Genomic DNA, 25,011 nt, shown 5'->3' with positions numbered 1-25,011 from the left:
GATTAGAAGCAAATCATAGATCACCTCCTCCACAAAGACACACACACACACACACACACACACACACACACACACACGGACTACTGGGATACAGGGATCATGGGAGGCCACCTTAGAGTCTATGTACCATATTTAGGATATTAATTTCCTTTTGAGGGAATTTAGATTTGCTTCTGCCAAGCCCCTGGGAGCTCTAAATATCCTAGATAATCTCATTTCATTTCTTTACTCAATTACTTACAAGTAAATGTGCTTAGACATAATCTAACTTATTAATTTAAAGCAAAGCAAAGATTTACTTTTTCAACCTAGAAAAAAATAGATGGTACCAATTTTCCCATTAAATTATATTGAAAAATCTCTATTTCTGGTGCCCTCCATAATGAAAAGACAATTTTGCTATTATTACATAATGGAAATTTATGCCTAAAACATGAGAGCCTAGAAATCAGCATAGAATTACAAAACTTTCAGTGCAGCTGATGTTTTGCTAATATCCTCATATGAAACAGTCTCATAAATGCTGAGTATTCATACTATTATATACTGTATCACTCAAGTCTGCATTGCTAATCTTGAGAAAGAACAAAGCTGGAAGTATCACAATTCCAGATTTCAAGATCTACCACAAAACTATAATAATCAAATGGTACTGGTACAAAAACAGACATATAGATCAGTGGAACAGAATAGAGTCCAGAAATAAACATAGAATTATGTCCCCAATTAATCTTCAATAAAAGAGCAAAAATTATACAATGGAGAAAACACCATAGTCTCTTTAATAAATGGTGCTAGGAAAATTGGGCAGCTACATGCAAAATAATACACCAGACCACTTTTTTATACCATACACACACAAAAAAAATTCAAAATGGATTAAAGACCTAAATGTGAGACTTGAAACCATAAAACTCCCAGAAGAAAGCTCAGGCAGGAATTGCTTTGACATAGGTCTTCACAACATTTTTCTGGATATATCTCCTCAGGCAAAGGAAACAAAAGCTAAAATAAACTACTAGGACTACACAGAAATAAAAAGCTTTTGCACAGCAAAGAGAACCATCAACAAAACAAAAAGGCAACCTACTGAATGGGAGAAGATACTTGCAAATGATATATCTAATAAGGGGTTAATTTCCAACATATATAAATAACTTACACGATTCAACACCAAAGAAACAATCTAATTTTTAAAAAATGGGCAGAAAAAAAAAATGGGTAGAGGACCTGCAGAGACATTTTTCCAAAGAAGACATACAGATGGCTAAGAGACACATGAAAAGATGCTGAACATCACTAATCATCAGGGAAATGCAAATCAAAACTATAAGCAAATACCACCTTACACCTGTCAGAATGGCTAGTAACAGAAAGACATGAAATAATAAGTGTTGGTGAGGATGTGGGGAAAAAGGAACACACATGCACTGCTGGTGGGAATAGAAACTGGTACAGCCACCATGGAAAACAGTATGGAGGTTTATTTTAAAAAGAAAAATATAAATACTATATGATCCAGTAATTCATTCCACTTACTGGGTATTTACCCAAAGAAAACAATAACATTATTTGAAAAGATATATGCACCCCTATGTTTATTGAAGCATTATTTATAATAGCCAAGATATGGAAGCAACCTAAGTATCCACCAACAGATGAATGGACAAAGAAGACATTGGGGCACCTGGGTGGCTCAGTCAGATAAGTGTCCGACTTTGGCTCAGGTCATGATCTCATAGTTCATGGGTTCAAGCCCCGTGTTGGGCTCTGTGCTGACAGCTCGGAGCGTGGAGCCTGCTTTGGATTCTGTGTCTCCCTCTCTCTCTGCCTCTGCCCTGCTTGCACTCTGTTTCTCTCTCAAAAATAAATAATAAACATTAAAAAAAAAAAGATGTGATGTGTACACATACTGTAATATCACTCAGCCATAAAAAAGAGAATGAGAGCTTACCATTTGCAACAACATGGATGGACCTAGAGGGTATTATGCTAAGTGAAATAAGTCAGATAAAGAAAGACATATACCATATGATTTCACTTACATGTGGAATTTGAAAAATAAAACAAAGCAGAAACAGACCCTTTAATATCCCATAAATATAGAGAACAAACTCATGGTTGCCACGGGGGCATGGTGGGGAAGGGAAAATGGATGAAGAGGAGTGGGAGATACAGGCTTCTAGTTACGGAATGAGTAAGTCACAAGGATGAGTCACAAGGGAATATATATATATTCCCTATACTCAGTATAGGGAATATAGTCAACAGTATTGTAAAAGCCTTGCATGGGGACAGGTGGGAGTTACACTTGTGGTGAGCACAGCCTGATTTATAAATATGTGACATATAAACTTGTCCACTATGTTGTACACTTGAAACTAATGCAACACACTATCAAGTTAACTTCAATTAAAAAATAAAAATGACAGGGTGTCTGGGTGGCTCAGTCAGTTAAGCGTCTGACTCTTGATTTCAGCTCAGGTCATGATCTCATAGTCTTGAGATCAAGCCCAGCATCAGGTTCTGCGCTGACAGTGGAGGCTGCTTGGGATTCTCTCTCTCTCTCTTTCTCTCTGCCTACTACCCATGCCTCTCTCTACAAAGACTGAATTGCTAAATAGAAATAACATAGTGACCAAACCAGCATACTGGAGTTATAGTCTGTGATGCTGATATAAATTTAAAATATATGAAGAACGTTAATTTATTTCATTTTTTTTTTAAATTTTTTTAACGTTTATTTATTTTTGAGACAGAGAGAGACAGAGCGTGAACAGGGGAGGGGCAGAGAGAGAGGGAGACACAGAATCTAAAACAGGCTCCAGGCTCTGAGCTGTCAGCACATAGCCCGACGCGGGGCTCAAACTCACAGACCGTGAGATCATGACCTGAGCCGAAGTCGGACGCTTAACCGACCAAGCCACCCAGGCGCCCCAATTTATCTCATTTCAAAAGAAAATCTGAGATTGATGAAAACTTGGGCAACAGATACTGCATCCCTATCTTTAAAATACTGAATTGGGAGTAAGACATTATATACATTTGGGAGCCTTTTATTATTTTTTTTAACGTTTATTTATTTTTGAAAGAAAGAGACAGAGCATGCGGGGAGAGGGACAGAGGAAGACACAGAATTGGAAGCAGGCTCCAGGCTCTGAGCTGTCAGCACAGAGCCTAATGCAGGGCTCGAACTCACAAACCGTGAGATCATGGCCTGAGCTGAAGTCAGACGCTCAACTGACTGAGCCACCCAGGGGCCCCAGGAGCCTTTTATTCTTTTTTTTTTTTTTTTTTTTTTTTAACATTTATTTATTTTTGAGACAGAGAGAGACAGAGCATGAACAGGGGAGGGTCAGAGAGAGGGAGACACAGAATCTGAAACAGGCTCCAGGCTCTGAGCTGTCAGCACAGAGCCCGATGCGGGGCTCGAACTCACAGCCCTCACGGACCGTGAGATCATGACCTGAGCTGAGGAGCCTTTTATTCTTATAGGAATAAGGTATCAGGCTTATTTTTAAGTTCTGTAACTACTGGACATGCTTTTGAAGTAAGTATCTAATAAAGTAAAATATATGACTATTCCCTCTGGAAATAAATTTAAAAATACAATCTACCTATCAACCATCAGTAGTAGAGACACCAATTACACCTACCTCAATTCTGTACTTCTCTTTTCCCCAATTTTCCCCAGGCACATGGTCATCCGGAATAAAAGTTACATTTGTCATCCTTTCTCGCAGTTAGGCTGGAGCACTGTGACTAAGTTCCGGCCAAAGAAAATTAAGGGTACAAACTTCTCACTCACTGCCCTCCTTCTTGCTGGCTAGTGTTGATGCAAGGGACAGAGCTCGAACAGCGATCTTGAAACATGAGATAGGAGCCAAATGCTGAGGTTGGTAGAGCACCACAGCAGCCTTGTGATACTTACCTCTGAAATTTTTTTAAGTGAGAGGGAAAAACAATCTTTTAAAGCCACTGGTATTTGAGGTTTTAGTTTTATGCTCCTGTACCCAACCTTAACTGATACACATTTCAGTTGTTGGCATATTACTCCTTTATTAGAAATTGTAAGTGAGAAATTATTTCAACACCTGAAGACCAAACTACAACAGAAGATTCCATGGGTTCAAGATTTTGAGACATCCTGGAAAGAGTTTTCTGTAAAGTATATCCTTTCCGTGGCATGGCAACATCACTCTTCTTTAAAAAAGTTACTGGACAGACATCATTTCCACCATCACCTATATAAACAATTCGTGTATAATTCACTCCCTGCTGTGACTGTTTATCTATAAATTCTACCAAAACTACGTTTTTGCAAAGATTTTTTGGGCACCTACTGCAAGAATGAGCATGGTAATTTTCCACAGTGAGATGACCATTGCTATCAAAAGCTGCTGGATTTGTAAACACTTTATCAAATACATCATGAAAACTGGTAGCTTCTAAAACCCAATCTATGAAGACTGAATTTGAATCTGAAATAATGATGCAGTCAAATTTATCCTTGTTCTTCCTTATAAAGTTCAAAAGTTCCACCATCCCCAGAGTGAACGGCATTGATGTCACTGCTCTTTTCATTTCATCTTCTCTTACACCTTCATCTCCCAAATACTTAAAGACTCTGCCCATAAATTCTGTCCAAAATCCTTTTTCATAAGAATCTTGTAGTTCAATAGGAAGCTTTTTCTCTGGAGCACACTGTACAATCCAGGTGTCACTATTATCATCTATGATTGTATTGTCAAAGTCAAAAACGAGCAAAATTTTCATGGTTCCAAAAGCAAATTTGGGTTATCCTGAAAAAGAAGAAATATTATTTCCTAAACATACTATTTACATATTTAGCTATTAACAAACATTACTGTTAATCTGCTAACACACAGGTTCTAACAAACAAGTTAAAATGATTACGCATTTTGAGACCATCATTTAAGCACTTTTCCCTAAGAAGTAAAGTTCATATGTATTTTAGGTAAATGGAAACAGATTATCTAAAAGGATACTCACAGTATTATTGTGTTTCTGTGGGGATGCTTCTTTGAGCACTCAGAATTAAACTACAGAGTAAGCCAATGAGAGGAATAATGAAATAATTACTCTCTTACAGTCTAATTTAGAAAAATTTTAAGACAGAAAATAAGTAGGCTAATCACTCTTATTGTCTTTAAATTATCAATCACAAATTAGTTTGAAATATTTACAGTAATCCTCATGTTAACACGTCATGTATAATATAAATTCTCTGTATACTGACAAAAGTTCTGACCAAATTTAACTTACTATGAAATCTTGCAAAAATGTGAATAATTTTCCTAAAAACCGTATTTAGCTTGAAGTCATCAATGCCAGTGTTATAACTAAATGGTTGCTTGATGCTGTACTTGAATTATAAACAAATTACTTAAACTTGGGAGTCAATTCCATTCTTCCAGACTAGAAGTAACTTTTGTTAACAATTTTCACATTTATTTATATTGTCTTTAGATAGTTTAGTTCCAGAGTACCAAATAATCTGGGTATATGTGAAAAATCACATTGCTTATGATATGACAATTACTTAATTCTCTGTTTTCATTAAATGACACTGAAGGTCATTAATTATAAATCTCAAGAGAAAAGGAAAAACTAAACTGGTCAACAGACAGTATGTATAAAAATTATGTAAAAAAGACAGTTATAAAGAATACCCAAGAGAAGCTACAATTAGTGTAAACAACAACAACAAATTTTTCAGTGTAACTAATATTTTTAAAGATACCACAATACACCAGGCCCTGGACTAAGAACTTCACAATTTCATCCTCTCACTTAATTTCATCACCCTATTAAGTAGAAATTAACCTCATCTTAGAGACATACAAACTGAAGCTTAAGTGTTAGTTAAGTTGGTTAAGTATTAGTTAAGTGGAAGAACTAGAATTTGGACTCAGGTCTGCTTGACACTCTAGTTCATGCTCAAAGTACCATACTCTAATGTAAAATTAATCAGTTTATTTTTACAAATTTTAAATATTTTTTAAAGAATTTTTTTAATGTTGCGGCACATGGGTGGCTCAGTCGGTTGGGTGACTTTGGCTTGGGTCATGATCTCACAGGTCATGACTTCGAGCCCCACAGGGGGCTCTGTGCTGACAGCTCGGAGCCTGGAGCCTGGAGCCTGCTTCAGATTTGGTGTCTCCCTCTCTCTCTGCCTGTCTCTCTCTGCCCCTCTCCTGCTTACACTCTGTCTCTCTCTCTCTCTCTCAAAAATTAATAAACATTAAAAAAATTCTTTTTTAAAAAAAATTTTTTAACGTTCATTTATTTTTGAGAGAGAAAGAGACAGAGTGTGAGTGGGGGACTCGAAATCACTGACTGTAAGATCATGACCTGAGCAAAAGTCGGACACTTAACCGACTGAGCCACCCAGGCCCCACTGTTTTTTAATTTTTCAAATTTAATTTTTCAGATTATTTTTTTGTAATCTCTACATCCAACATGGGGCTCAACCTCATGACCCCAAGATCAAGAGTCACATGCTCCTCTGATGGAGCCAGCCAGGGACCCCTCTTATCAATCAGTTTAAAAATAAATACTAGATAGATCATTTTGACAAAAAGATGCTTAATTACATGAAAACATTCATTAGTCTCAAAGTACACACTAACCCTAATACCACATCTGTGACCATTCTGAGGTTTTAACAAGAAATCCTAAAAAGAGGGGCACCTGGGTGGCTCAGTCGGTTAAGCGTCTGACTTCGGCTCAGGTCACGATCTCAAGGTTTGTGAGTTCGAGCCCCGTGTCGGGCTCTGTGCTGACAGCTCGGAGCCTGGAGCCTGCTTCAGATTCTGTGTCTCCCTCTCTCTCTGATCCTCCCCTGTTCTGTCTCTCTCTGTCTCAAAAATAAGTAAAAGTTTAAAAAATAAAAAAATAAAAAAAAAAAAAGAAAAGAAATCCTAAAAAGAAAAGTGAAGAACCCCAGCAATAAGAAAAAGAAGAGATAAATTAAAAACGGAAAACATGCGGGCACCTGAGTGGCTCGGTCAATTAAGTGCCCAATTCTTGATTTAGGCTCGGGTCATGATCTTATGGTTGGTGAGTTTGAGCCCCGCCATCAGGCTCTGTGCTGGCAGTGTGGAGCCTGCTTGGGATTGTCTCTCTCCCTTCCCTCTCTGCCCCTACCCTGCTTGCTCTCTCTCTCAAAATAAATAAAAACTTAAAAAAAAATCTTTTTTTAATGGAAAACATGGCATTTAACCACATATATTCTCTGGCTTATAACAATAGATATCTAGTAGGTAAAATTGAGAATAGAGCTTGTTGGCTCAAACAGGAGTAAGTATTCTGTCTCTCAATTTAGGATATCTGGAGAACAACTAACCTAGAAGGGTACCTCCTGTTGTGTTTAAATTTAGACAGTATATAATATTCTGATACTCTGGATCCTTGTATCTCTAAATATCTAATCCAGGTATCTCTGATTGGCTGCCAGGGATTTAAGTGCAGAATTCACTCTCTCACAGAAACAACATAATAAACAGCAATAAGGCAGAGTGGACAAACACATTAGTACTACACTCCAGGCACACTTTAAATTAAACATGCTTTTCAAGCATTCTGAGTTTATAATTTTTAAAAATATTCAAATGTAACTCATTGGTTGAAAACTGTCTCAACCCTAGATTTAATCAGCCACAAGTAACCTAAATTCCTGAACTATTAACCTCAAAGTAATAAGATATATCATAAACTTGAAGTTAAGATAGTTCTGCTGTTGACTATTAATTTCTACCTGAAGGTGTACTTTTCTTAATTTCAGATCTTTTTCTATTAGTTTTTTTTTTTTTTAAGTTTATTTATTTATTCTGAGAGAAAGAGAAAGCACAAATCAGAGAGGGGCAGAGAGAGGGAGAGACAGAATCCTAAGCAGGCTTTGCACTGTCAGTGCAGGGCCTGACACAGGGCTTGAACCCACGAACTGTGAGATCATGACCTGAGCTAAAGTCAGACACTTAACTGACTGAGCCATCCAGGAGCCCCTCTATTAGTTTCTTGTCACCACTCAACATAAACTTTTATTAAAAATACTTACTTGACTTAGTATTTCCAAGACAATTAATTTTAGTTCAGAATAGAGCTTAGGTTAAATAGTCATGACAATCTTCAGTTTTAAACACCAGCCAGTTTCTAACCAACAGTACCCCTACTCTATATGCAGGGAACAAAGTCTTCTGGTTTGGAGCAAAAAACAGAGACTTCTTAACTCCTAAAATTAATAAAAGTATTTAAGGTATTTTTAAATTTATGTTTTCTTTTAAAAAAAAAATTTTTTTTAACGTTTTTATTTATTTTTGAGACAGAGAGAGACAGAGCATGAACGGGGGAGGGTCACAGAGAGAGGAAGACACAGAACCTGAAACAGGCTCCAGGCTCTGAGCCATCAGCACAGAGCCTGATGCGGGGCTCGAACTCACGAACCGCGAGATCATGACCTGAGCTGAAGTCGGACGCTTAACCGACTGAGCCACCCAGGCGCCCCTAAATTTATGTTTTCTAACTATGCTGTTTTCTCTTATATCAGAAAGTCACCTATTAGAAATAGGAGAAACAAAATTTTGATTAAACAAAAACCTTAAATATAAAACAGGAAATGTTATGTGAATATAGATTTTTATCCAGTGGATATAAACACAATTGTTAGGCTGATTATGCTGAGATTTCCAGATTTCATCATTTCTTTTTACTTGTTAAATAATAGACAAGTACCACATTCTGTTGTCAATAAACTTTCAAAGATTAGTGCTATACTTTAATAGAAATGTCTCCAAAACTTAAGGATGTGCACCAAAATTTAGTTTTAAGAATGTGAATCTATTTTGGGGCTCCTGGGTGGTTCAGTCAGTTAAGCATCTGACTTCGTTCAGGTCATGATCTCAAGGTTCGTGGATTCGAGCCCTGGAGCCTGCTTCAGATTCTGTGTCTCCCTCTCTCTCTGCCCCTCCCCACTTGTGTTCTGTCTGTCTCTCAAAAATAATAAACACTAAAAAATTTTAAAAAAAGAATATGAATCTATTTTGAATACAATTTGTTAAAATTCCAAAGGCAGTTATTGATTATTCTCTCCAAAAGCATGAACAGGATATATTTGGTATATCTGCAATGTTTCCAGTGATTAACAATAGCCTATGTGTCTTTAACAATAATGAAAACTGGAAACTACATAGATATCTGAGAATTGGGGACTGTTTAAATAAGATATGATAGCCAGATAATGGAGTATTTATTTAGCCAGTAAAAGCTAAGATGTTCAGTTCAAATTAAACAAGTCACTAAACAGTGTATACAGTAGTATAGTCCCATTTTTGTTTAAAAAAGTTAAAAAAGCCTATGTGTACAATGGTAAGATCATGGGTGCCTCAACTTCAGTGCATTCTTTTTCTACACTGGTTTTGTAATAATTTTTTCCCCAGAATAATTTAAACTGTTTCAGATCAGAGTGCAAATAATACCTTAATTTCATAACAACAACAACAAAAGAGTGGAGGTCAGCAGATAAGTAACTAACTCTAGATAGACTTAGCTGTAAATATCCATGAGTTAGTTGAACCAGGTGTAGGAAGTCAAATGATATCAGACTATCATGTCAAACAGGCAAATTACTGACACTAAATTTTATATGATTCAATACTTTCTATAACTTATTGAGTTAAAATTCGAGAGAATTTTTGTTGGGAGGCAATCCTCTATGGGTCTCTACTGTTTCTAGATGCCTTACAAGCAAGGCATTCAGCACTCTATGCTCTGGGCTGTGCTGTCAAAAATGTATATATACTGAACAGCCTTGAAAGGCATGCTTAATGTTCACTATAATAAACATTATGGTTCCCTAAGCTCAGGGTTCCAGTCCTGTAATGCAACACACTCCAAGTGCAGGCGACTTCTGCCTCTTTGCATCACCCTGTGGCAAGTGGGGCAACAGTGCTAATATTCTGGCTACTGCCACCGCTGTAAGTAATTCATCTGTGCTCTAGGGGTCTATGTCTTCTACAAAACTGTCGCAGGCTAAGTTGTTAGCGCGCAAGTAGGATAAAATCTCTCACTCTTCCGAGTTCTTGACATTTTTACAACTATGCTTCCAAAAAAACCACCAACGCCACCAACGCTGTATGTGCAAAAGCTAGTTTCTGTCAACAAATATTTTATTAATCTTTTCATACTTACCAGCATTATTATGGTGGTACCTCTGATAGAAAACCTGAAGAAAAACAGTACAACTATGTGTTAGAACCTTAATGATTAAAATCTTACCTCCTTTCACTTTGAGTGACTCTAGTTTGGTGCCTAATGTGTAGGTGTCCTAGCCAACTAGCTTATAATGAGATCATTTGTACCTCGATGTGTCAGAAAAGGGTCTTCTGAAAACAAGCCTGCATCCACTCTTAACAGATTTTTGTGCCCTTAGTGGTCTGGCTGGTCCCACAAATGCATTCAATTTACTATACTGTATTTACTAAGCAATTTGAAGGATCTTAAAGATCCTAATATCAATGTTCCGGCACAACATCCAAGTTTTAACATTCCTTTTTTTTTTTTTTTTTTAATTTTTTTAAATATAAGCTTCATCTAGCTCGGATCATGGCTTAGAAGCCAAAGTCTTTACAAACAGATTTTCTGTCAATTAATCTCTGGGTTTTTCTGGAAGGGAGACCTTTGCCCTCCACCTTCCACCCGCGAGGAGATCGGTGGGCCGCACACACCAAGCATAGGCCTCGCTCTCCCACACACCTGCCGGCTCGCCCCGAACGTAGGTGCAGGCACCTCGTTGGGGGTCATCTCCTGTGAGGATCGCGTTGGATGAGGCTGGGAGCACCCGGCCGGGCCGGGTCCCCAGGGCTCCTCGCCAACCCAGACGTCGGCAGCCGTCCTGGCCTCCGAGCCGCTTCCGCGGACTCTGCCCTCCGACCTTGTTCCTGTGCCTGCCCGCGAGGGGCACCCCACCCGCACGCTGAGCCTCGACTTCCTGCGCAGGCGCATCCGGGGTTCGCTAGCCCCAAGGCGGACTGCAGTGCGTTCACCGTTCCTCGGTGGCGCCCCCGTCACTTCCGGCGGCGTTGCTAAGCAACCGCGCAGTTTGGCTAACACTAGACCAGCAGGACTCCTACACTCCCCGCCTCGGAGTAGCTTGGAAAGCCAGATAGCGCCGAGGGCACGTCGTCAGAGATGCTGGTGCGGTTCGGAAGGCGCTCTGGACAGGCGAAGGAAAACACAGGTGAGCTAAACTCGCCTCTCCAGGCACAGGGATTGCTCTGGCCTCCAGGCACACGGTAAGAGGCAAGGGTGCCAAATCAGAGTTTAGGTTACTTTTTGAAATGGGCTCCACCAAATCCAAAGCATCCCCATGGGTATCGTTGGGCTCTGGGTAAATGAACAGTTTTGTCTTCATATGATTGGGTAGGTGAGAAAAGTTTACAAACAGGAGCGGAGGAAAGAGAAGTTAGAGACTCCCACTTGACCAGCTGGTCTGAGCCGTGAGCTGTGTAGTTGCAGTTCCAAGTGTCTGGTATTTGCTGAATTCCCTTAAACTTTTGTTATTCATTGAGTGAATTGGAATATCTTTTGGAAGTATCAATGACCTCATTAGAATCTTGACCCTGCTGTGAACCTACTGAGTGCTGTTAGGAAAGTCGTTAATGGAAATGTCTCAATTTCCTCATCTCTAAAGTGAAGGAGTGTAAAAAATAATGCTACTTAGGTATTATAATCTAGGTGACTTGTTATAAAAGTTTGATTTTTGAATACAAGTAGCCTAGGGGGACATCTAAAGAACTCTTTAACAATTCGAATGATTCTGCTTTCTTAAGTATGTAAATTCCCAATTAATGTTGCAATGATGACCACCAGAACCTTGGGAGTTTGGACTGAGTTCATGTCATCACCTGAGCTTTTGTAGCAGTAGAGCCTCGTTCTGCCAGATGCAGAGTGAGAGCCAGCCATTATCCCTCCAGTGGACACTACAGGGTATTTATGCAGTGAAGGACTTATGAAGTCCTGACATGTAGGAGAGAGACAGTAACTATGTGACATATAGTGAAAAAACAACAACAACAACAACTATTACTCTCACATACTTTCTTACATACACAGTACTATAAAAGACTTAGATTTATGTGATAGGTTTTAAAAAATGTTTTGTGTCACTTGGTCCACAAGTTGGCATCTGAGCCTCACTGCTAAATTATAATTTACATTTAGAAGTGTGTGAAGTAGGAGAGGGGTTCAGATATGTAGACAACTATCTGTAAAACAAATAATTATCTAAAGATTTAATGGAATGACATCAGCCAGAATGGTGGAATAAGGATCTCCAAAAATCCTCTTCTCTATTAAATCGAAAAGAACCCCGGGGCACCTGGTTGGCTCAGTCAGAAGAGCATATGACTAGATCTTGGGGTAGTGAGTTCAAGCCCCATGTTGGGTGTAAAGCCCACTTTAAAAAATTTTATTTTTAAAAACAACACTGACAAAAATCGTCAAAACCAAAATTTTTTTTCTTTAGAACTCAGGAGATTAACCAAAGGCTTGTAACAATTGAAGAGTGTTTTATCAGGAAAAATAGCTGAATCTTGGTAACAACAGTAAGTTTTTTGGCATTTTAACTTGCTCTTGTCCCATACTTTTTTCCTAGCCCCATGGAAGTCTAGAAAACCACTGCAACCACAGTGAATGCCAGTGGCTTGGTAACCTGTGGAGGGGGAAGGAAAGGATTGGATTCTCTCCACAGCCTTTTTTTAGATAACTATTATTTTACCTGTCTCACAGTTCCCTGGAAAATCCTACTGAAAATGCTTAATTTTATTTTACCTGACTCAGAGCTCACTGGGAATGTTTGTTAAAACAATCATTGACAATTTTTTAAACATCACAACTGCCTGAAGTAGTGATCACTGTTGGTTGCAAACAAGCTGACCAAAAACTTAAAAAGAACACCTGGGAAATGAGGTGTCCATAAAGGGCTTTGAGAAGCTCCCTACATATTCCTGGGAGTCCAGAAGGACAAATGCATGCATAGTGCTATACACATGCCCAGGAAACACCTGAGAATTTAGCTTTCACCTCTAGCTAAATTTGAGGCTCAATGCAAGAAAAAAGTAAAGGCTAAGACAGAGTTGTAAACTACCTGCCTGAGCATTGAAGTCATGCTCCAGCACTCACAGAGAGTTTCTTGGCAAAGGCTGGGAGATTTATTTAAGGAAATTAAATTTAATTTAAGGAAACTTCTGGGGCACCTGGGTGGCTCAGTTGGTTAAGCATCCAACTTCAGCTCAGGTCATGATCTCACAGTTTGTGGGTTCCATCCCTGCACTGGGCTCTGTGCTAACGGCTTGGAGCCTGGAGCCTACTGTGGATTCTGTGTCTCCCTCTCTCTCTGCCCCTAACCCACTCGCATTCTGTCTCTGTCTCTCTTAAAAATAAAAAAAAAAACATTTTAAAAAAAGCTTAATTTAAGGAAACTCTGTCCAATTATTAGCTGACATTTAAGCTAACCAAGCTGAGATTCCAAAAACCACATACAGCAAAGAATACAGACTTTACAGATTTAGTTCAGGAAAATCACTAAACAAACCACAACAGCAATAAAAACAAACTTTGGGTGTGTGGGGAATCTGATATCTAGAGTTGCCACATGTTATTTAAAATTTACAACTTTCGACAAAAATGACAAAGCATGCTAAAAAATAAGAAAAAAGTTTGAATAGGAACTGTTCCTGAGGAAGCCCACATGTTAGACTTACTAAACAGTTTCTTTTGTAAATTTACAGTTACTGTGAATGTGTTCAAAGAACTAAATGTCAAAGGAACTACAGGAAAGTATTAAGAATGTTGTCTCACAATATAGAGCATATAAATAAAGAGATAGAAATTATAAAGAGAAACCAAATAGAAACTTTGGAGTTGAAAAGCACAATAGTTTCAATGAAAAATTCACTAGCAGGGCTCAAAAGCAGATTTGAGCTTGCAAAAGAAAAAACTCAAAGAACTTGATCCTATATTGATTGAGATTGTCCAGTCTAAGGAATAGAAAGAAAAAAAGAATGAATAGAAATGAGCAGATCCTCAGAGAAATATAGGACACCAACAAGTATACCAAGATGTATATAATTTGAGTCTCAGAAGGAGAGGAGGAGAGAAAGGGGTAGAAGAAGTAATGGCTGTAAACTTCACAAATTTGATGAAAAACATTAATCTATACATTCAAGAGCTCATTGATCCTCTAAAATGGATAAACTCAAACAGATCCAGAACCAGACACATCATGATCAAACTGTCAAAAGACAAAGGGAAAGACAATCTTGAAAGCAGCAAGAGAGAACAAATGCAACACATAAAAGTCGGCCTCAATAAGATTACTAGCTGATTTCTGCTAAGAAGCTATGGAAGCCAGAAGACAGACGGTTGACATATTCAAGGTATTAACTGAAGAAGACTTAAAGATTTTTTATCCATGAAAACTGTTAAAATATTTCCATGTAGGGGAGCCTGGGTGGCTCAGTCAGTTAAGCATCAGGCTTTGTCTCAGGTCATGATCTCACAGTTTGTGGGTTTGAGCCCCACATCGAGCTCTGCTCTGACAGTGCAGAACCTGCTTGGGATTCTCTCTCTCTCTCCCTCTCTCTCTGTCCCTCCCCAACTTGTGCTTTCTCTCTCTCTCTCAAAAACAAATAAACTTTTAAAAATATATATATATTTCCAGGTAAACAAAAATATCAAATTCATTGCTAGCAGACCTACCCTACACATAGCTGACCTACACATAGACCTACATATAGCTGAATTTAGATATAACTTGATCCAGGACACTATTCTATCTATCAGCTTTGCTTAGCTTTATTCTCTAGGTGGGGACTTGGTATGTGGTAGGCAAGATGGTACCTGTGGTTCTAAATTCACACTTTACTTCAGCAACCAATTTCTCAATCCCATCAACTTTAATTCAAACCCCAAGAAGACTCTAATTGATCCTGGCAGCTTTTCTCTCAGTATCTTCATCTCTTTCTGGAGCTATGTGATTTCTTGCTTTTGCTTTTCTCTGTACTTTTGTTTCATTTCACCTTCTAATAATAATAGTAAACATATTAATAGCTAATGCTTATCGAGAACATTTTGTGTGCCACACATTATTCTAAATTATTTGCACACACAAGTTCATTTAATTCTCACATCATTCATATACCATAGGTCCTATTAATATCTCCATTTTGCAATTAAGGAATTAGAGAGTTAAATACTTTTGTCTACAGGGACACCTTGGTGGCTCACTCGGTTGAGTGACTGAATTTGGCTCAGGTCTTGATCTCATGGCTCGTGAGTTCAAGCCCTGCTTTGGGCTTGCTGCTATCAGTGTGGAGCCTGCTTTGGATCATCTGTCTCCCTCGCTCTCTCTGTCCCTCCCTTGCTCGCACTCTTTCTCAACAATAAATAAACATTAAAAAAAGTAATTTTGTCTAGATTTACATAGTTCATACGTGGTATGTTCATTTAGGATGCTTTTTAATTCATATATAGAATACCCAACTCAATCATGTTTAAAACTAAGGACATTTATTTGCTCATATAACAGGAACTCCAGGCTTCAGGTCTAATTGATCTAACATCATAATGAGATCCTCATTGCCCCCTTTTCCCCCTTTGTTTTTTCTTTGTGGTTCACAGTAACAGCTTTATCATAAGGCTACTTCCTTTTGTGGTCATAGGATGCTGCTTATCTGGTCTTCATGCTTCCTTGTTCATATCTAGCTGGAGAGTCACTCTCAGATGTCTCTCCCAGAAGAACAGGAAGAACTTTTCTAAAAGTCTCAAATAGCGGGGCCTGGGTGGCTCAGTAGGTTAAGTGTCCGACTTCAGCTCAGGTCATGATCTCACAGTCCGTGGGTTCAAGCCCCGCGTCGGGCTCTGTACTGACAGCTCAGAGCCTGGAGCCTGCTTCAGATTCTGTATCTCCTTCTCTCTCTGCCCCTCCCCTGCTCATGCTCTGTCTCTCTCTGTCTCAAAAATAAATAAAAACATTTAAATTAAAAAAATAATAATAAAAAAAATAAAAGTCTCAAATCTCTTTTCCTTTTGTTTGCTTATTACAGAAATAACTGTTGCCAAGGGAGATACAAGTATTGTTTAACTAGTGAGGCCCACCCTGAGACTGTATTCAGTTCTCAAAATTACATTGCCACTACTCAATTAGGAAGGGATTGAATAGAGTCAATCACAATGTCTACAACTCCAAAAGATTTTCTTCCAAATTATCCCCCAAATTATCCATTTATAGACTGCTGCTTGGTCATTTTTTTAAAAAAGCTTTAATAACAACCTGTTGGGGTAGGTATTATTGATCTCAACTTTTAAAGATTTGATACTAAGGCTCCAAGAATTTAAATGACTTGCCTAAGTTTACAGAGTAAGGAAATGACCAAGCAAATACTCAAATCTGTCTTCTGATTTCAAGTTCTTCTATACTTTCTACTTAATCCCAGCTTTCCTTGAAATAATAAGAATAAAATTATTATTTAAAGAATTTCCGGTATCATGACAATATAGAAATGTCTGAGAAAAAAATATTTAAACTCTTGAAAGTCTTTAATGTTTATTTTTTAAAATTTATTAGAAATAAAGAACTCTGAAGAAGATCAAGTCCTCTATCCACCTCTTCTACCTAGCAAGGTCGATCTCCGGCAGGTTACCATAATTCCACACAATGAGTGGAAAAGGATTCGAGATAGCCTTGACAGTTTGACAAGAGAAGCAGCATGCCTTCGTGCAGAAAGAAAGGCAAAGAAAGAAATGCATTTCCGATCCCAAGAAGTGGTAAAACATTGGACTAATGCATACGCAGTAAGTATTAATCACCCAGGAATACATATGTACTGACGACTCACTCTTGTTTCTTTGTACATTTTATACATATTTTTTATGTGTAAAATATTATAAAAAATGCTAGGCACCTGGGTGGCTCAGTCAGTTGAGTGTCCAACTTTGGCTCAGGTGATGATCTCGCAGTTCATGAGTTCAAGCCCTGCATCGAGCTCTCTGCTGTCAGGGCGGAGCCTGCTTGGGATCCTCTATCCCCACTTTCTCTCTGACCCTCCCCCACTCGTGCGTATGCACTTGCACTCTCTCTCTTTGTCTCCCTCTCTCAAAAATAAACATTTAAAAAAATCACAAAAATGCTTTGAAGCACATTTTCAACATCTTTATTTAGAAGTGACAAACAATAAAATAGACATATTTAAAGTTGTACAATTTGCTAAGTTTTGACATATTTACACACCCCTGAAACCATCATTATAATTAAGATAATGAACATACTCCTCACCAAAACAAGTTTCCCCATACTTGATTTACACCTTCTCACTCCTTCCTGCCCCTGTCTCCAGGCAGCTGATCTGCTTTCTTTCTTTTTTTCAAGATTTTATTTTTAAGTAATCTATACCCAGCGTGGGTCTTGCACTCCAACCCTGAGATCAAGAGTTGCATGCTCCACCGACTGACCAGCCAGGTGCCCCTGCACTATTTTCTATTTTAAATTTTGCTCAGCATAATTTTTTGAAATCCTTTCAGAATTCTTTCATGTTGTTGTGTGTACCAATTGTTCATTTTTATTGCTGAGTAGTAGTATTCTATTATATGAATGGACCACAATTTATTTATCTATTCAATTGTCGATGGTTTGACATCAACCAAATGTTGGCATTTGAGCTGTTTCCAGTTTTTGGCTATTATAAATAAAGCTGTATATGAACATTCATGTGTAAATCTATTTGTGGACATATACTTTCACTTCTCTTGGGTAAATATCTTGGTAGAATGGCTGAATAATATGATGGCTGCATATTTAAGTTTGTAAGAAATGTCCAAACTGTTTTTTTTTTATTTTTTTTTTTAACGTTTATTTATTTTTGAGACAGAGAGAGACAGAGCATGAACAGGGGAGGGTCAGAGAGAGGGAGACACAGAATCTGAAACAGGCTCCAGGCTCTGAGCTGTCAGCACAGAGCCCGACGCGGGGCTCGAACTCCCTGACCGTGACATCATGACCTGAGCCGAAGTCGGACGCTTAACCGACCGAGCCACCCAGGCGCCCCTCCAAACTGTTTTTGAAAGTAGTTATAATTTTACACTCTCGTAAGAAGTGTGTAAGTGTTCTATTTTCTCCACATTCTTGGCAACTTGCTGTGGTCAGTCTTTTTAATTATAGACATTCTAATAGGTGTGAAGTAGTATCTTACTATAGTTTTAATTTGAATTTCTCTAATTACAATGATGTTGAACATCTTTTTATGAACTTATTTTCATGTTTTCTTTGGAGAAGTGTTTATTCAAATCTTTTGCCCGTGTTTAAACTGGGTTTGTTTTCTTATTATTATTTTGTTTAGGTAATTTTTAAAATATATTCTGAATACAAGTCCTTTATTAGATATTTGATTCAAAAATATTTTCTCCCAACTGTGGGAAGGGGCACAAAAAGCTTTTGGTACCTTGCTTTAGAAACAAGATTCATAATTTAGTCTCTTTTTTCTCGAAGAGGGAAGAATTAAATCACGACTGATATCACGTATTACATATATTACATTCTGAAAAAGGCAAATCTGTAGGGAAAGAAAACAGATCAGTGGTTGCCAGCAGGTGCAGACATGGGTAGTGGTTGCTATAACAGGGCGTGAGGGTATTTTTGGGGAGGACGATGGCACTGTTCTATAAGTGACGATGCATTTGTAAAACTGTATACTAAAAGAGGGTGTGTAAATTATACTCTAAAAACCTTGATTTTGAAGAAGTCTCTGGAGTGGAATATGCCATATAATACTTTACACCTCTACAGATGTTAAAGAATAAGAAGAAATATAGTAAATGTGGTAGAAATGTAGTAGTAAAAGCTGGTTTTTTTTTTTTTTTTTGTAGGCACAGAGATTGATAAAATAATAGATCAGAAGAGAGAGCCTAGAAACTGTCACATGTTATATATGGGAACTTGACATGTGACAGAAATGTCATTCAAATCAGAAGGGAAAGGATTGGGAATTCAATAACTGATACTGAGATAATTGGCATATGAAAAAATGGGATTATATCCTTACCATATAGAATATACAAAAATGAATTTCAGCTGGATTAAAGACCTAAATGTGAAAAGTAAAACAGTAAAACTTTTGAAATAAATCATAGAATATCTTCAGGATTTTAGGGTAAATAAGGTTTCCTTAAGGTTATCAAAAGTATGACTCATAAAGAAGAAGAAAGACCTCATCTGACATGATGCATTGGATAGAAGTAATTATTTAAAGGAAAAAAATGTTATATATATATATATATATAGTAAATATATATATATAGTAAATATATATATATATATAGTAAATATATATATAGTAAATATATATATATATAGTAAATATATATATATGGTAAATATATATATATAGTAAATATATATATATGGTAAATATATATATATATAGTAAATATATATATATGGTAAATATATATATATAGTAAATATATATATATAGTAAATAAATATATATATATAGTAAATAAATATATATATATAGTAAATATATATATATATATATATATATAGTAAATATATATATATATATTTTTAGTAAATATAGAAAGAAACTTTGGAGGTACCTGGGTGGGTCCATTGGTTAAGTGTCCAACTCTTGGTTTTGGCTCAGGTCATGATCTTGAGGTTTCCTGAATTTGAGCCCTGTGTCAGGCTCTGCACTGACAGTGCGGAGCCTGCTTGGGAGTCTCTTTCTCTCCGCCCCCCTCTCTACCCCTCCCTCACTGGCACTGTCTCTGTCTCTCTCAAAATAAACTTAAAAAAAAAAAAGAAACTTTGGAAGCAAACTAAGAAACCAATAGTGATTGTCTTAGAGATTGCTGATGGAAGTTAGGATTGGAGGGAGAGCTTCACTGTATACCTTTGTAATATTTGGGGGTTTGGGGACACCTGGATGGCTCAGTCAGTTAAGCGTCTGACTCTTGGTTTTGATCTTGCGATTTTGCAGGTTTGAGTCCTGCACTGGGCTCTGTGCTAGGAATGTGGAGTCTGCTTGGGATTCTCTTTCTCCCTCTCTCTCTGCCCCTCACCAACTCCCACTGTCTCTGCCTCTCTCAAAATAAATAAATGAACTTTAAAAAATTTTTTACAAAAATGTTTTGGTGTTTTGAACCATGTAAACGTGTTAGCTACCGAAAAGCTTAATTAAAATATTAGCTTCTAAGTGTAACATATTTTTTTATTAATGATATATGCAAATGTAACAAAGACTCATAATGAAAGACTCATATTTCATTATATGCAATGTGAAATTTTGTAAAATTAAATTGAAAAATGAAGACAGAAGACTGTTTTTTTCTTATTACAGGGGATGAAAGAACAGAAACTTGAAGCCAAAAAGAAGCGTGATGAAGAAATAGAGGCAGAAAGACAAAATCTTGATGTGGAGGAAGCAATATACAAACAAGGAGAAAGGAAAAAGGCTATTGAATATGCAAAGCAATATCAATTTTACCAGACAGAAAGAGTGAAAAAGTTTCATGTACTACTTGGGTTTTCTTGCATTTCTCTATATATTTAACATATCTCTTTACATAAATAATTAGACTTTATTTCCTTAAAATGCCACAATTTTTTTTTTTTTTTTTGTAGTCAGGACTTCTTCTTAGTAGAGTTATGAAAGAACGTGATGCACAGATTGAATCCCAAAAGAATAAAATAAAATCAGATAAAAAATGGGAAGAACAATTAAAACTCAGCATTGAAAAAGCTTTTAAAGAAGAACAAGAAAAAGCAGAAAAACGACGCAGAGATAGAGTGGCTCTTGCCAATGATCATTTAAAACAGTATGTATATAGAAATTACCTTTTTTGTATCTTATTTTTCTCATAAAAACTTTTTTTTCTGATTATAAAAGTATAATGCTGTAATACTTAGTAAGTAGAAAAACTACAAAGAAAGTTAAAAAATCACTATTACTCTCTTACCCAGAGATAATATGTTACTATTGTCACAATGATGCTGCATAACAAACAACCACACAATCTAGTGGCATTCAACAGTAAACATTTCTTTCTCACGCATCCATAGGTTGGTTGAGCTTGGCTGCACAGCTTTTCTTCAAACTACAGGACTGTCTGGGCTTGCTTGTTGCTATGACTATAGCTCTGATCTGTTCCATGTGTATTCATTTTTGAGGTACAGGGAAATTTTTCTCATGGTATTGACAGGGATGTAAAGGAATGAGCCCGAGCTTGCAAGTACATGGCTAAACTCAAAGGCAAAAGTCAAGGAAATACACTTAGTCTCCTGTAAGTCTAAAGCAAATCACATGGCCAAGCCAAACAACCATGGAACAGAGAAATAGACTCCTATGGAAGTGGGAAGTGAGAGAGTGAATCTTTTTGAGCGGTAATCTAATCTACCACAATAATCTGTATCGTTTTGGTATATTGGTATATAGCCATACAGACATTTTTTGGTGGTAGTGGTAGAGGGAGTCAGATTCATTTAACTATAATTTACATTTACTAATAAAATTCACCTTTTAGAAAGCAGATAGCTGTATAACCAACCCTAAATCAAGATACAGAATACTTCCATCATCCCAAAATTTCCCTAATGCCCCTTTGAACTAAGTTCTTTTCCTTGCCCTCAGCCCCTGACAATCGAGTGACTGATACAGACTTTTTTTTCTGAGAATATATACTCTTATTTTATAAAATGAAATTGGATCAACAGTATCATTGTATATTTTTTCAGTTACCAGTATCATGAGCTCTTGCTATGTCAGTAAATAGAAATCAAACCTGAACTTTTTTATTTTTTATGTTTATTTTGAGAGAGAGCATGCATGTGTGCATGACAGAGGGGGGACGGAGAGACAGGGAGAGAGAATCCTAAGCAGGCTTCATAACTGTCAGCACAGAGCCCAATGCAGGGCTCAGTCTCATTTACCGTGAGATCATGACCTGAGCCAAAATCAAGAGTCGGACACTTACCCGACTGAGCCACCCAGGTGCCCCAAACCTGAACTTTTTAAAGAAGTAGCTACTATATATATATATATATATATATATATCAGGAGAGGGGATTGTATTTGTGCATAATTTTATTTACTTTTCAAATACTTGATACATGCAAATAGGAAATACTTATTTACTTTTCAAATACTTGATACATGCAAATAGGAAAAGAAGTAGCTATTATATATATATATATATATATATATATATATATATATATATATATATATCAGGAGAGGGGATTGTATTTGTGCATAATTTTATTTACTTTTCAAATACTTGATACATGCAAATAGGAAAAGGCACGAAGGGGATTCAGTGAATAGTCTGTTCCTTGTCTATCAGCCACCTTGTTTCGCCGGTGTAAGGCTTACCAGTTTCTTTATAGTTTAAACGTGCATAAATATATCAAAAAATTTAAACAATATTCTACTTCTAAAGAAAAAATAATTTTTGTATTTAACCATATCATTAATATATGATCAAACACAATGAAAATTAAAATCACTAGAAACTCTGTAATCCAGAGTAGGTACTGTTAACATTTGGGCATATATTTGCTACTCTTCAAAGTTATTTTTTTTTAATTTTGCAAATAAGAAATGAATATATACCTGTTTAAAATTCAAAACAGCAAAATTTGGAGTAAAATTAAAAAGCCTATCTTCATATACACCCTATTCAATGTCTCTTTAAGCCCCATTTGCCTCTTCACAAATAGCCATTATTTAAAGTTTTGTGACTATCCCTTCAGAATGTTTTATTATAGTTACTAATATTTATATGCATGACATATTTAAGTATGTTTATATATTTTTTACCATGGATATTATACACTGTATTTTTCTGTGTCTTCATTTTTTCACTCAACAATATACCTTGAATATCTTTTTTGCCATAATATAAGGATCTGTCACATCTTTTCAAATAATCAAATTGTACACAAAGAATGTACCATTATTTATTTAACTATATTGTTATCAGGGAAATTTGGATTTCCCCTCCTCCATTTCTAACAATGCTATGGTAAATAAACATCCCTGACCATATTTATTTTGTAATGTTTGTGCAAAGATGTATTTATGTAGGATAGATTTCTTGAACTGAGCTTGGATTTTACATGTGGGGAGATACTGCCAAATTGCCCTCTGAAAAGGATTTTAAGTGTGTAATCATCAATGATATCTGATACCCTTTTCTTTATGTTATAATCAATTCTGGACAGTACTTTTTAAAGAATTTAATGGACCAAATAATAGTATCTTTTAATTTATATTTGTTTTTATTTCTAGTGAGGCAGGTTATTGTTTCATGTGTAAATATTCATCTGTTTTCGTTTTTGTTACCATAAATTGTTTACTCCATTGTTCTCTCGTGTAGGTTCATATTTAGAATATACTTACTTTGATGTGATCTGTCTCTTTTTGTTATTATGGTTTTGGGTTTTTTGTGTGTGTGTGTGTATATACGTAAATATACATGTATACATATATGTACATATATATGTATGTATATGCATGTATATATATATACATATATATATTCTTATAGGCCTATATATTTATTTCTTATAGTCTGAGTGACTTAGATATCAATTCTCAGGATATATGTGTTGCCAAAGTGTGTATTCTTCAGTTCTTTGAGCCCCTAGTAAAAAGAGAAGGGAAAGCTTTGGACTTATTGTAATGTTTTTCTTTGTCAGTGTAGAGATCCAAGGGTTTATGCAAGTTAGAGACAGAGCCATTGGCAGAAGGAGGCAAATATTTGATCAGTGAGTCACCTTTGAAAAATATCTCTTATGTTGGCTGTTGCAGGTAGCAGACTGATCTCCAGGAATCTACCTGGCAAGTACTAACACTTCGCAGGCCATCCACCTATAGCCTTTGCATGTAGACTGTGTTGAGGCCACAGGATCTCCTTTCCATGTGGTCTTTGGCAATAGATTAGAAGTTCCAGCAGGTTTAATGCTTGTTTGGGTTGTTTCTTTGGTTTATCTTCAGTGCAGTCTAGGAGATGTTGACCAGGTTCTGAGGTCAGCATAAATTCCTTTCCTTTTCGTGGTACACTCTGTCTTTGTGGATGATGGCCAAGTATTACTTATCCTCATTGCATTCTCAAGTGCCCTGTTTTTTTGTTGAAATCTCTTGGAAACTCAAGCATATAGCTAAGACTTGGCTTTATTCAGTTTCTTGTAGTGGTGTAGAATTTCTTCTGTTCTGCTGATTGCTTTGTGGGGAGTTAGGAGGGAAAGATATATGACACATGGGCTTGGGTTCCCAATTTGGTTCCAGAAGTCTTATGTCTTAAATTTATTAAGAAACATTCAATTCTGTAATTGAAAACAACAAAGGAAAATGCAAATCTATTTATTATAAATGGTTTTTTAAGTATACGAATTCACAAAATTATCACCAGTGATATTCTGTTGAATGTTGATTCATGTATCAGTTTTATACAACTCAGAATGCATGGCACTTAAAATACTGTTAGGAATGGTAATCAGCCCATAAAAAGCCTCTTTAAGCTAACAATAGAACTGGAATACTAACACTGGTATTGATCTGAGTGGATACAGAGGACCATGTGGTAGAAAAAGAGAAAAGAAGGAAAGTTTTCTTCCTGCTTTCTTGAATGATAAGAGTCTATTCAGGGGAAAATTGTTTTTAAGATAGGCTACTCATTTATTAGTAAATTCATTTATCCAGTCATCCATTCATTTTTATAAACATTTATCGGACAATCTCCACTTGCCAGCCACTATTCTAGTAACTGAGACTGTGAAGATGAATGCAATTGTCTTTTTTCTTAAAAAGTTCACAATCTGGGGAGGAGGTATAAACATGGAACAAATAATTACGGCATGATAGTAGATATCTTGATGAATATATGTACAGGATGTGTGGAAGCATATAAAATAGACATCTCAGTTCATACTGAATT

At 36.6% G+C, this 25,011-nt stretch overlaps 2 protein-coding genes across 4 annotated transcripts in view; one reads left to right on the top strand and one right to left on the bottom strand.

Annotated features, from left to right (window-relative positions):
- Positions 1–4,039: 4,039 nt before the first annotated feature.
- Positions 4,040–10,988, bottom strand: PHOSPHO2 (phosphatase, orphan 2). Of its 3 annotated transcripts, XM_042949058.1 has the most exons (4): positions 10,774–10,988; positions 10,210–10,243; positions 5,014–5,063; positions 4,040–4,802 (listed from the first exon to the last, which is right to left on the bottom strand). In XM_042949058.1, the coding sequence occupies exon 4, from the start codon at positions 4,774–4,776 to the stop codon at positions 4,051–4,053; it is 726 nt and encodes a 241-aa protein (XP_042804992.1). In that variant the 5' UTR covers positions 4,777–4,802; positions 5,014–5,063; positions 10,210–10,243; positions 10,774–10,988; the 3' UTR covers positions 4,040–4,050. The 3 variants fall into 3 exon arrangements, with proteins under 3 accessions (XP_042804992.1, XP_042804991.1, XP_042804993.1); XM_042949057.1 differs by lacking the exon at positions 5,014–5,063; XM_042949059.1 differs by lacking the exons at positions 5,014–5,063; positions 10,210–10,243; positions 10,774–10,988 and adding an exon at positions 10,297–10,753.
- A 122-nt stretch (positions 10,989–11,110) lies between these two features.
- CCDC173 (coiled-coil domain containing 173) overlaps positions 11,111–25,011 on the top strand; it is a 30,980-nt gene continuing 17,079 nt past the window's right edge. Inside the window, exons 1-4 of the mRNA XM_042949054.1 lie at positions 11,111–11,257; positions 16,646–16,872; positions 20,415–20,588; positions 20,699–20,892. Of these exons, the coding sequence (XP_042804988.1) occupies positions 11,209–11,257; positions 16,646–16,872; positions 20,415–20,588; positions 20,699–20,892 (644 nt within the window). The 5' untranslated portion in view covers positions 11,111–11,208. The remainder of the gene's footprint in view (positions 11,258–16,645; positions 16,873–20,414; positions 20,589–20,698; positions 20,893–25,011) is intronic.

This window comes from Panthera leo, chromosome C1 (assembly GCF_018350215.1).
Source record: "Panthera leo isolate Ple1 chromosome C1, P.leo_Ple1_pat1.1, whole genome shotgun sequence".
Taxonomy (NCBI): domain Eukaryota; kingdom Metazoa; phylum Chordata; class Mammalia; order Carnivora; family Felidae; genus Panthera; species Panthera leo.
The sequence above is the reverse complement of the archived record's forward strand: the minus strand, read 5'-3'. Positions and strand labels throughout refer to the sequence as shown.

Bases quoted from the DNA above. Each gene is read 5' to 3' on its own strand.
- PHOSPHO2 (XM_042949058.1), bottom strand. From the start codon at position 4,776: ATGAAAATTTTGCTCGTTTTTGACTTTGACAATACAATCATAGATGAT.